At 37.6% G+C, this 13,816-nt stretch overlaps 1 protein-coding gene across 6 annotated transcripts in view; it reads right to left on the bottom strand.

Moving 5' to 3' along the window:
• The window catches only part of TENT4A (terminal nucleotidyltransferase 4A), a 63,272-nt gene that overhangs the window by 28,983 nt on the left and 20,473 nt on the right, over window positions 1-13,816 (bottom strand). For all 6 annotated transcript variants that reach the window (XM_064506822.1, XM_064506820.1, XM_064506821.1 and 3 more), the window contains exons 5-8: window positions 12,363-12,470; window positions 11,394-11,522; window positions 10,088-10,301; window positions 3,331-3,457 (exon numbers count right to left, since the gene is read on the bottom strand). In XM_064506822.1, coding sequence (XP_064362892.1) covers window positions 3,331-3,457; window positions 10,088-10,301; window positions 11,394-11,522; window positions 12,363-12,470 — 578 coding nt within the window. The remainder of the gene's footprint in view (window positions 1-3,330; window positions 3,458-10,087; window positions 10,302-11,393; window positions 11,523-12,362; window positions 12,471-13,816) is intronic.

Below are 13,816 nucleotides of genomic sequence, written 5' to 3'. Positions count from 1 at the left end.
AGTATCACTAAATCAGATCCAATGCAAAGGTCCAGAATATGCGGACTGAGAAGAAGGAAAGTGGCTCCTAGCAGCTGCCCACAGATAGTTAAGCTATACAAGGTATAAAGCGAAGTTGCACCTTAATATATTAGCACTGTTGATCTCCACAGCAGACAGTTTACTAGTATCAAAGAAAATGAATCAATGAACTAAAGTTTACTGCATAACTTCTGATAAAGTTTTTTGTGGTTTAATGAGAAATAGAATATAATTGGAAAGATGGTCACTGTAACTTTAGAATATCACTCCTTACAGACTTCTTTAGCTAGCTAATTTAAGATGACACAGACACTCTTCTAGTGACAGGCTACGGCCAAGTTGTTTAAAGCACATTCTGTGACTGACCCTAAGCAGGAGGTGTCCTGTTCATAACTACTTTACAGGCAGACTCTGTGGCCCTGAGTCCCTGTGGCCTCAAATGCTAAGAAATAAGTCTTGTGATTTTCAATTACTTTGGCTAAAGTCACAACTCCAAAATTGATCTCATGTATGGGTTGTACAGACTGAAAATGAATTGCCAGTCTCCTCTTTCATCTTCCTGCCAGTAAAACCTCTCCTTCCAAGATGATAGGAATCCATTTACTTTCGCAAAATCTGAACTACCAACCTCTCCTGAGACATTCCTGAAAAAGGATGGGCAAGGTACAGTACATATAAAATAGTGTTAAGGTAATTCAGGTAGTTTTGAGCAATTACCTCCAAGACACAATTGAGTACTGTTTCCACTCAGTAAGTATGAGCCAAAATACACTGAGAAGTCCAGACAAGATGCCTTCAACACCCATTACACTTTCAAAGATTATATTTAGAAGCTTCAATGAAGATGCTGGAGAAACAGGTTTCAATCTGCCCATAATATTCTGTATGTCTTATTGGTATAGAAGATGGACAAGAGTAAGGTCTGTGCTGAAGGACCAAAAAACCTGATTTTTTTTGACATGAGGATTATCAGACATAGAAGAGGAGGGAACTGGAAAGCCTTAAATTACCTTAGGCTTGTGCCCATTTGAGTTGGGCTGACCCTGGAAAAGTGCAATAATTACAACTACCAAGAAAGATTTGTAAGCTACAGAGGATTTAATTATATCTAGACAAGCAGTAGAGAAGTTTTCCAGGAAAAGAGTTGATATGAACTCAAATCCAATAGCCATTCCAAGAACAAATCTTCACATTTAGGGGAAAGCTAGACTGAATTTTGACAAAAATCGAACAAACTCAAGTCAGCATGAGGAATTCAGCTTCTTGCAAGCTCTACCCTTTCAAATGCTCTTCACTTAGTTTTTATTGTCTTCTAGTAGAATATCAGACAGCTAAAGCAAGTCACTGCTCCTAAAGGGAGCACACTGCTTACAGCTTAACCTATCAGCAACAAGCCCAGAAAAGGAAAAATGGATCAGGATGAAGGGCTCCTGGACAGTTCAGGCTTTAGTTCAGGCCATCAAAAGAGTCTGTGCACAGAGTCTGGACCACTCTACCTAACAAGCAGCAGAAGGATCTGAAATACACCCGGAATGCCCAAGCACGTCACATTTAACTAAGAACTGAGACTGAACATGGACTGCTGTTGAGCTTTTGCAACAAACATGGTCCCAAACAGTGTATCATCCACCTACAGATCCTCAGCTGTTGACAAGGCTGGTGCTGGGTGGGATGAATCACATACAGGACTTTGTGCAATGTTGCTCCTCTTACGATATCACTCCCTCCAACACAATGGCAAGTCACAAATGCAACTGGTTTTGAGACAGTCTTCACTGGCACAGAACTAGAGGAAAGACAAGTCAGACCTACCACACCTGAACACTGCTGCTGGGACTTCTCCACAGGTTTGCAGAACTCATGACAAAATTCAAGCATTTCCCAAAATAAAATAAGTAGAAGTGTACATATGAACTGCTGATGTTGATGACATCTGTGGCTTGCATTAAATATCTTTACAAACACACACACTTTTTAATGTCTGTAGTATAAATACAGGTATCCTGTAAGAGAATAACTATATCCTTTGGAAACCTCACAGCTCAGAGAAGTTAATGAAAGCCAAGACCCAAGACACAAACAAAACTTCAGGAATCTCTAAATTGTTCTATCCATACTTACATGAGAATGAAATACAAATTCCATTTTGCAAATGAGAAACTCATCTAGTACAAGTTTTGCAGATACACCTTTAAGTTACCTTAAAACAGCAGGGTCTCAAATGTCAGTGTGTGACTCTACACACCACTCTTCCTATCTGTCATGGTTAAATGTGCAATCACAGCCTTTGTGAATTTAACACCACAGAAAACCTAGAGACTCACAAGCACTACAAGTACTGTCAGTTTTAAATCCAGAAGTGAAGAGACTGGATGCACCTTGTGGTAAAGGTACTATAGCAAAACTATTTTTCCTTTTGGTTACATTCAACATTGAATGTTAACAGCTTTAATAAGAGTTAGAATCATATCTAGATGCACCTTGTTACAGTCACTCCTTTCTGTAATTAGCTGGGGGGTTCAAAATACCACTGGGATTCTAGGAAGTCCTAGGGGAGAGGCATCCTCTGATCTAGCCCCAATTTGTACTGAGGATTAGAACTGAATAGCACATAATGGAGCAGATACATGACTGAAAGTGTGATATGCCTTTATTTTCTTTCTCCTCCCTTTTGCAAAGAAAAAGTTTATAAAGGCATGAGCTTAAAAAGCACTTCTTAGCTGTCCAGTACTTCTACGAAAGACAGTAAGAACTGCATCAAGAAAATCACACATCTACAAGTACGGTAACTTTTAAATGGCATTTTCAAAGTTATGGCCAAACTGAACTGATTTTTCTAATAGCTTAATTACAAATAAAGCCTTTTTTAAACACTTATGGGAGCACATTAAAGAACTAAGCAAATTTCTAGCCTTGCTTGTCTGGTTTTAAGTCTAAACAAACTATTGTTCACTTGCTGTTTCTTTCTACTCCAGTACACAAACATATCATACCAAGCATAAGACCAGTAGTCCTTCCTTTGAAGCATTTTAAGCAGAATGTTTGAGGAAAGACCAGTACATCATCTGGCTCCCTTCTACACTAAGAAAACATTACATTGAACTCATCCTGGTTTTTATCAGGCTGCCTCCATCTCTGTGCACACTAAGGTATTACGTTCTTATAGCATTGGGCCAGCCCAAATCTCTGGGAAAATTTCAGTACAGCTGCAGTTAAACAATAAACAGCAATATTCTTTTTATTGAAAAGATCCAAACATTCCTAATTGATTAAATAGACAAATGGATATTCAAAAAGTGGACTAATTACCTCTCAGAATCTCTATTTGGATATGATCTTGCAAGTGGTGATACTGCATGGCTAAGAACAATGTAGGCATAATCAAAAACTTGTTTCACTTGCATGGCACCGTAAGAACTTCTGCCAACGTCGTTTCCTGTAATAATGTGACAGTCATCAGGTCAAGGTTTTTTTGTTTTTTTCTTTTTTTAATACCAGTAACCAGAAAAATATTCATACTGAAAGCTCAGAAGCTTTAACAATACAGCTTAACTCTGACTGTTTAAAGGTGTCAGCCCATTCTGCTCATAGCAGGAACAACTAAGTGTGCCTGTCTAAATAAAGGAAGCTAACTTTCAGAATCAGGCTTAACAGTATGCATTCAACTTAGCACTTGTAAAATGCTATTGTACCACAACATGGAAGAAACAGAATGTAAAAAAGACAGCTATAAAAGAGCTTTAGCTGATCTCTTTAAAGGAAAACCTATCATGTTTACGTTAAAGCATCAAGTCGCACTTACCAGCAGAGTTTCTGTAGGCCAAATTCAGCTTTCAATTACCCCTGTGCAAGTATGTTACCTTCATAGGGCCAGCTATACTTACAACAACCCCTACTTAAGCTTATCAGTACTACAGACTAATAACCCACCTCATATGGATTATTTATCTCCCAGAAAAAAACAATTAGTTTAAAAAAAGAACCTCACAGGATTCCAAAAGCTTGTATTTTTTTTTTGTTTAAGTTAGTGGCACTTTGACTGCCACTCTTTAAACATGAACGGTAAGTATAGCAGAACTCCTTCCAGACTCAGTAACAGGTGTGAGGAACTAGAGAAGTTAAGAACTTTCTAAAGCTTCTATATTAGTGACAACGTACAGGCATCAGTCTTCCATTTGGCACTTAGAAAGATCTTGCTGGTACCAGCAACAATAACCATTTGGGCTTTTTTTCCTAAATATATTTGGCACCAGACACCAACTGTTCACTGTCACCACTTAAATTAAGAGACAATTAAAAACAACTTTCTTCAAACTGCATGTCTGAAATACAGACTAGATCTTGAGTGGGTAGAAAGCTGCTTAGAGTAAAAAGCTCCGTTCCTTCATGATGACACCTAAAATTCCACAAGACCAATGGAAAGGGGCAAACCATAAAACTTATAAAATCAGGGCCCATGAACAGGTTTTAATGAAAAATTATCTTTGAAGATTGACAGGGAAAGGATGGAGGTCACTAGTTTAAATCTAATTAGGCTGATGTTGACTTTAAGGGAACCCTTCATTTGCTGAATTATTTTTGCCCAGCACACAATTATAGATAAACATTCCCAAGTCCACCATCCAGGAGAAAACAAAAACAAAGAAACCACACACACAACCTTGGCTTTACTACTTGACAACACATTTTAGTCTTTCAAGCTTCTCCAAACATAACGTCATTTTAACAGGAAAGCATAAATCAATGAAAACAGATTGGGAATATAAGAGCATTTTGGGAACACAGGATTTCTTTGGTAGTGTTTATGGTCAAATAAAAAACAATGAAGAGTTAATGCTTACTGAAGTAACCAAGTATCTTGTTCTTAAGGTACTCCTGCAGTAGCCAGCAGCTACTGGACTCAAAATTAGAGAAGTGTAATCTGCCCCTACCTCTCTCTATAAGGGATATTTGTAGTTAGACTCTATCCTGAAGTAGAAGTAGAGACCATTGTTAGCCTGGAAAAGCAGATCTGGGAAGAAGCATACTGAAGTTAAGTTCAAAGCCTCACTACAGGAAAATAGGTAACGGACTTTCCACAGTACTTAGTCCAAAGCTAGCTGAAGAGAGACCAAGATATTTCAGTGGTCAAGAAATCAAAACACAAAAATATTACGTTAATTCTACTAGGAAATCAGAGGTGCTATCACTACCAGTTTTCCAGCGGCATAAATGTCCTGTGACAGTGCTACATTCCATTTTATTAAGTGCTAAAGGTACATACAAAGGAGAAAAAGCTAAGAAGCAATACAGAAAGAGAAATAATATATACAAAGTGGTTGACCACATGCAATTGTATCTACCACCAAATATATATAACAAGAATTAAGAATATATGTGCAACCAAATCACACTCAGTTTAGTCTAATCTGGTGCTAAGGCAACTGTTGACACAGGGTTGACCTGTGTCCTGCAAGTAGCTACACCGAACGAAGACACTGCTGCCCTAAAGTGTTGGTGACTCCTGTTGACAGTGGTTGCCACCTCCACTGCTCTGCCGGCAAAAGGAATCATGAGCCTTCCCTAATCCATTTACAGCAAACTCAGGCAGCTTAGTTTAAACCACTAATGAAGTTGTGTATTAGTCTTGACTGAAGCAGATGTGAAAAGAGGCAGGATAGCCATACCATAGCATGCATACGTTCCTGGATTGCCCTGTTCTGCACCTGTAATTAGTTCATAAATATGTCCAAATAAACAGTCTTACTCAATTACATACTCTGCACTGACTTGTACTGCAGCTGAAAAAGCAGGTATGCAGCCAAAGCTACTATGCTAGCTACTATGAGCTGTACCAGTCAAGTCTGTGTAGGTGTGACTATACCCAACCAACAAAGCAGCATATTAAAGCAGCCAGAAGATCACATACTCACGTATGTTGTCCTGAATTTAAAAAAGAAAAAAGTAATTTTTCTTTGAGAGATCATTCTCATCAGCAGATCACATTTTAAATACCCAAGTCTTTCTTTCATTCATCACAGTCAGAATCTACAGATTGATCAGTTAAAGCATGTACTCAGATGCTTTTACTCTTAAAAAAAATTTGTAAAGACTTCATTCCTCAGTGTTACCAGATAACAATCGTGCACAACTTCACAGATAATTCAACACTCATTCTTTTTATTGCAGCATAAGCCTTCATTCCTGAAGGAGCATGTCTAAGATTTCCAAGAGTAGCTATCGGTATTATCACTCAGTTAAGCAGTCTTCCATAACCTGAAGTAATTTTAAAACATGGCCTGGAAAAGTAAAGGTAAGACAGTGAGCAAGGACAGAAGCAGATCTGTTTGTTTTAAGCTGTTACCCACTAAATACCTTTTTGCAACATTTGCAACATTTGGGAGCTCTCTCAGCTGCTAGTCGCAATGTATTTTTGTATTTTTATAAATGTTTTATACACACACGCATACATTTGCACGCTCTAATCACAAACAGCAGGTATTGAAAAGCCATAATGAATACTCTTGGGCAGCCACTAAGGCTAGACTACATACTCCCAATAGCTGCTGTTCACCTCAAACTAAGTTACTTACTTGTTGCTTGCTTCTGCATCTTGATATGCTACATTAAGCATAACTGAGCCAGTAAGTTAAACAGTCCCTTTTCAAAGAAGCCATATGAAATCAAGCGTTCAGAATTATTGTTAGTGCCTGTAGCAATTCAGAATGAAGAACAACACTTTTCTAATGAAAAGAACAGTGGAGATTAAGATGCAAGTCTTTAGCTATGACTTAATTACTCTTGCTGCCAATCTGAACCAAGACCAAAATCATTCCAATTCTGAGTATCGAAAATATGACCTTGATAATCCCCAGGCTCAAAGCTAAAAAGTGTAAAGGAACAGTCTTCCCTAACAGTCCACTGAATAAATGCAAAGTTTCTCTCACAAACGCAGGTTTAGGATTTGTCACCTGCAACCAGAGTTATGTCTTCCAGGACAGTACACTGAAAGACCAGTTCCACACATGAACCTCTTGGAAGATGATGAACCTCTGCACTGCTTCAATCCATTCCCCTGAACACACAGGTATCTTCAGTGTAACAGTCTAAGTGATTGATTCAGCAATTCTCCTAAATTAATGCTTTCACCATGTCTTTTACACATCCCGTAACAAAAAAATTGTCTTGAGAAGCTGACATGCTGGCAGCTACAAGATTGTCACAGAAATTTCCTTCTTTGCAAAGGAGAGATCTGCATCTCATTACCTAGTCCTAGGACACTACTAACTCAAGAAAGGAAAAAAAATCTTAGAATATCTATCTAGATCAGGTCAAAACCAGCACCCTAAGAAATATCACAGGGTAGAGCAGTTTGACATCTTACATACAGATTTCAGCATAACCTGCCTACTTCAAAGTGCAAACTCCAGATCTCTTTCCTGGAATCTTTGTTCTCAAAGCACAGATTATAATCCTCTAGTGCCCAGTAAGTAATCTTTGAGAAACTCAGAGGAAACCCTGCAGCACCCAAAAGAATTTGGTATAAGGAAAACACAGAGACCAGAACAGCATCCAAACAGGCTGATGCCTGTTACATCCTGCATTAGGAACTAACAAAACACACTGAGCAGTTAGAACTGAAGGACCCTATCTTTCTGATGATGCAGTTTTTCTGTTAGCCAGACATCACCATTTCACACTGAAGAAATATCAGTCCTTAGACTTAGAGGAACCAATCCCACTAAATTTAACCCTGTCCTCTGTAAGACTTTCTAAAGCTATCTATGAGCTATACCTTTCAGCACACCGTATCATACAGCCTGTGCAAATAGTGATAGTAGGCATTTTTACACTACTTCGATAATCTTGAGAAATAGAAATGCTGTTTTGTTTTTTCTTTCATCCCTGTATTTTGTCTCTGTTTTCAGGACTAAGTCATCTTTTGAAGTCTTCTTCCAAGGCTTAACCAGAATTTGAGAAAGCTGGGAACAGGCTAAGAAGGACCCCAAAGAAAGGTTAAAAACTGGTGCATGTAGAGCACAAAGAAATAGGTTTCTGAAGGAAAAAAATCTACAGCAGCTTAGGCTAATTTAAATAAGGACAGCAACAGCTGTCCCTTTACCCAAAAACTTGTTCCCATCTCCTCTTCAGTAGTAGTACTAAGCCTCGTGGGATTAGACACCAAGATGACATGACCACAGAGATTATGATTTGTCAGCTGAACAAGAACCTGAACCCTTGTGTTCCCATACAAAGAACTTTTTCAAACAGTAACAAGACTGAACGAATTATTAGAACTTTAGATATTAAATATATAAACTTGATGGACACTTCTAGACACTGTGAGGATATGCGATTAAGCCTAGACCTAAGGAGGCTATATTTCTGAGATCTGATTCAAAGAGCCATCCCATATCTGCTAAACAATTTTCCTCCTAGTTCCATCAGGGAAGTTCTGAGCTCTAAGGCAGCTGCCAGATGACATCCTTTAGGACATGCTCTCCAAATGACTTATTTCAAGTTATTATCAGCTTTCATTTGCCTTGCCAAAATGTTTTCTCCTATAAGAATTCCACTATCTCAGTCTGCAGAACCTCATCTGAAACCTAGTTCTTAACAACTCAGAGCATAAAAACAGGATCCTTCTTCCAGAGTTCTTTGCTTCTTCAAGATTTATGCTAAAGGAACAGTTCAAAGCCCTTACTGGACTTGCCATTTCATTTCAAAGAGTCAATGGAAGAAAGAAAAATTTCTAAAATTTGACTATTAGTAATGATCAAAACATTCTACAGTACATATAAACTCTTCTTTTTTAGTCCTCAGCTAGCAGACAGGAAGAAAGAAAACTGGAAGACACAGTAACTGTTCTTCATCTTAGAGAAATGTGGCTCATGCTGCTACTGAAATGGATCTTCAGGCAAGTAAGTACACAGTTACTGAATAAAACCTCAAAAACACTGTGAAAAAGTTCTGCATAATCACACTTCTGCCTGCTCAAGTGCAAGACTTGCATAAGAATTGCGATGGACACAAAGAATCTCAGAGCTACATATCAGAGAGATTGTTAGAAAAATGAGTATCTAAGCTTGCAACCTGTTCTAGAGAAGTATGGACATTTAGCACACCGAGTATATAGAAAGGAGTCAAACTTAGCTCCTGATCCATGGTATTTGCTTTAGAAGTGCTACACATAAGCAGCCTACCCACAAGATGTGACAGTATAAAGGAGTTTGAGTGCCAATTACATTCTAGAAATATTAATGCTGAAGTCCAAAGTAACTGAATATTTACTTCGTTAAAAAGCTGTTTTGGAATTCCAGTTACTTGTTATAGTCTAAATAGAATCCAAACTGAATATTAGCTGGAATGTTTTCAGGAGTTCAGCCAGAATTAATCTTGATTATTTTGAAGGTTACTGAATGAAAATGAAATCTTAAAGGCAAAAAAATATTGGAGTTGATTACTTCCAAAAGTACATGCAACTAAAATGGACATTCTACAGAGGTGCCTGTGCAGTGCAAAAGCCATTTGCACAAGTCAGACCTTCATACCAACATCATAATTGCAGCCTCTCCCTTGCTCCACACTCCTGACTATGAGTTCACATTTATGCAGTCTCTGATGTACTGTCCTGTAGGAAGGTAATTCATTTGAGGCTTTTCTTTCCCATATAGGACAATTTAACTGAAGAATGGCACTGTTCTGTAGACAGTGGCGGGAAAAGCTACACGCTCCTTTCTCATTCTCTCATAATGAAGAATGGAGTTCTGGCAATTCCCTTCCAGGATTTCCTGGACCCCTTTCCTCCCTGCCCCTCAGCACTATTAGGAGAACCTTACTATACACTCATACATTTCTGCATTTCTATATATCTACACTGTATGTGTGCAATCAAAATTACTGAAGCTATGAATCTTGGGGGATTTCAGTTCCTTATCCATTAACCTATCTCCATAACTCTACCATACCACCAGAAGTACTCTTTCCCCAGTGCAACTTCCCAACTCATACAACAGACTTTAGGGACTCTAATATGGCACGAGTTGAGCCAGAGCTCCAGAAAACTGCAAGAAATGTACAGTCTTACCAGGCAGGAGAGGATCTTCAATACATAACATGGATGGTCTGTATCCATTGGTCATGACTTTCATGATTTCTTCTTTGGCAATATAGGCACCTCCATTTTTTATTCTAATACCAGTCTTCAAGTAATTAAAATTCCTTCCATAGAGTTCAAAAAATTCTATGAGAAGCATTCCAAGGTTTTCATCAGCTCTTCTGGCATCAATTCTTGGATGCAGCTGTGGCACAGAACAGTTGCTAATTATTAAAAGCGAACACTTGTCAGACTAACACTATGCAACAAGAAATCTCTCATTGAAACAGCTGAGTACAATCTCTTCACAGAAGTTTGAACTGAGGGCATTAATACATGTACTGAAACTACTTTCATTTAACCAAGAGGGGGTAGCACTTAAGTAGTCTATGGAAGCCAAAGAATTTTTTCCTATCTCCTCTGCTAACATTTGGATAGTTAGTAAATCCCTTTCCTAAGCCAAAAGCAGTAAGAAGTACTGCACACTACATTAAGGCCTAGTTTATGAAAGAATCATAGCTGATTTTTCCACACAAATTTGATAAGTCTTAATGTTTTCAGAAGATGGAGGGGGAGGGAGGGAATCTGTTTACCCCAAAGTATGGTCTTTTTCTCAATCTCCCCATATTATATTAGGTATGTATAATCTACAGCTATCTTCCAATTACACATTTTAACAGCACTGAGATATGTGGGGTTTTCCACTATCACAGGCACTGAGAGGGACAAACATTTTATTTGGTCATGCTGATAAAAAGCTTGATGTCACTTACAAAAATATATTGGAAGAAATTATAATTCATTAACATGTTCATGAATTATCTAAAATATCTGCCAGTTTTCAATACGTCAAAACCTAATCAACCCAAATATAATATCATAGTTCTAAAGAACACTCAGAAAGCAACTATCTCCCCATTTAGTATCAGCAGGCTAGGAAACAACAGACTTAAACTGCATGCTGGCAGATTTAGGAGACACCAGTAGGGACATTCAGACAATGGAATAGGTTGCCTAGAAAGATGGCATAATCCATACCACCGGGCCTGGTAGAGAAAGCAATGCAGCACCCTGAAGCTGTTCACAAGGCTCCTGCTGCTGCTCTTTCAATTTACACAGTTAACAGAAGTTCTTAGAGGTTTAAAAGGTAGTCTGTAGCAGCTGCCAACAAGCACACACCCAGCACCACAACAATAAAGCTAGCTAGGAACAGCACTGTCCGTAACAAGGCATAAGTACAGAAACTTTTTTTTTTTTTTTTTTTAAGTATTCACAAGCAAATAAGGAATAAACTTACCTGCAGGAAACTAATTGCCATTAAAATTAGGCTGTAAGAGCTAATTCCACCAGTAAAAACTTCATTCAAGTCCCTCTGAAGGAGGAACTGTTTTAACACTAAAATCAAATATGGCAGCAAAGAATATTTCTGCAAAACAAAGCAAGTTCTATCAATGACAACATCAACTTTTCAAAACAAGAGCTAAACAATCTCAAAGATTTGTATTCTAATGCAAAAGTGTTACTCAGTACTGTGCTATACAATGTTTTCCTCAGGAAAAAACACATGGATTTTTATTCTAGAAACTAAGAGCAGACTTCAACTCTTACTTGAACAAATAGTCTACATGTCAAATTTAGATTTTCCCCCTCAAACAGGAGGATTTTTATATCCTTCCCCGAATGCCAGTGTCACTCATTACAAGCAAAGCTTTTCATCTGAATAGTACTTCCACTGCAGAGCATAACAGTAAACCTGACTTTAAGTACTCATCGACAGAAAAATTGGTTTTAGACATTTTGTTCAGTAATAGAATATTCATAATCCAGTGTCACTTGAATTCAAGTAAGGAAACTTGAATTGCCTTTCTTTAAAAAGAAAATTTAGTGTCTCACCACAGACCTAGACACAATTGTAGAAGTCCTTTCAGCATACAGGTTTATCTGCAAATATCTAGCACTCAAATATTGGAAAAATTATGTAAACATTCAATTTACATTTTTCCAGTTTCTGATTTATAAAGACCAAGATCGAGGCTTTTTAAAAATCCTCATGTCTTTCTACCAACTAAGACAACACTGAATAGATATGAAAATAAATAAAATAGCCCTGTAGAAAATACATTAAAATATCCACATTTAACTAGTATTAATGAAAACAGTCTTCAGCAATGAGCTTTCAAAAGTCTTAAGCTATACCAAAGACAGTTAGCTAAGGACCTAGGTGCATCATTCTTAAGTAGTATGGCATTAATTATATGGCTGATACCTTCATGTATTCCTTGATAAATCGAGCTGCCTTCACACCAGTTTCCACATTAAAACTGATGTCAACTTTCACTTCTGTCTCCTGGTCAGTAAGTTTTATTATTGGTACCTGAAAAGATTAAGACAAGGTTTTATGAATCCTCAGAAATGGAACACTGACACTCCTCTCCAGCTACTCACTTGAGACATGGACACAATCAGTCCAAATCAATGCCACTGTCAAGACAAGAAAAAAGGTGTTTTTGAGAAAGAACTTGGCAAGTGAACTCTTGTGAGGTGATTATGAACATACACTTGTATGATCATATTACTTATGATCATGCATGTACTCTCTCATAGTTGTTAGACAACTACCTTCACAGCTGAAACACCAGTGTTATTCCATAAGACAACTAATTTTAAGTAAATGTCTCACTGTTGCTAATAAGAGAGATTCTACTCCCATAACCTGTGTTCATCTGACCATTCAACGTGCTAGACAGAGAAGACCAGCCTAGCAGAAAAAGTAAGAGCTGTCCGCTGATTTATCAAGTTGAACTGGTTCACTGCAGAGTCAAGCGAAAGCCAGACTGCTTAAAAGCAAAGCAGGAATAGCAGCACTTCCTTTTCCAGTAGCAGTAAGTCATTACAAAAAAAAATACTGAACATGCACAATTTCAAACCACTGCCTTCAAGGCAACATCCTGCAAAATGGTATTACAAACATGTCATCATATGATTGTACCCTAAACTTCAGCTGATAAATTTTAAATTGAATTTCTTGAAATTATTCTTGATCTGAAACGGCAAGTTTCAGAGATTCAAAGAGATGAGCAGAATGAAGTATAGCACTATTTTATACCAACAGCAGAGGAAAAGAATATAAGTAAAGTCAGTAAAGTTGATTTGCCTAGTGCCATTCTCCTTCACTAACTGATATCAGTAATTCTGAAAAATGCACTTGCTCTCAGGTAAACCAAAGGCTACCAGAGCTACTGTGTGGTGCTCCTCCAACAAAAGCAGCAGGAGTCTTCTGGAACTAAAACAGTCAACTTATTTCAGAGACCACAGAAGGCAGCAGCTTACTAATAGAAGTTTGGAAAATACTACTTATCTCCTGGAGTAAACATTTGCTCAGTAAAGTAAAATTTTCACATTAAGTTTTTAGCATATTCAATACTTGATCCACTAGGCTTACAAGATTGATGCAAAACAGTTTCATATATAAAATAAAGATCTTTCATATATAAAATAAAGATCATTGACAAAGTATATTTTGGAAAGGAAAGCCAAATGTGATGCTTGGAACACTTCATTATGCCATTAGAAATAAGGAGATCTGGAAAATACGGGTTTCAAGCTAGACAATCTTAGTTACTGGCCTCTAATTAAACATAAGCCCTCCTAAAATTCAGTGAAAGAGCTGTTATATTATACAAACCTTTACAAACCTATACAAACAATCAACCTATTTTA

This window comes from Dromaius novaehollandiae, chromosome 2, assembly GCF_036370855.1.
Source record: "Dromaius novaehollandiae isolate bDroNov1 chromosome 2, bDroNov1.hap1, whole genome shotgun sequence".
NCBI lineage: Eukaryota > Metazoa > Chordata > Aves > Casuariiformes > Dromaiidae > Dromaius > Dromaius novaehollandiae.
The sequence above is the reverse complement of the archived record's forward strand: the minus strand, read 5'-3'. Positions and strand labels throughout refer to the sequence as shown.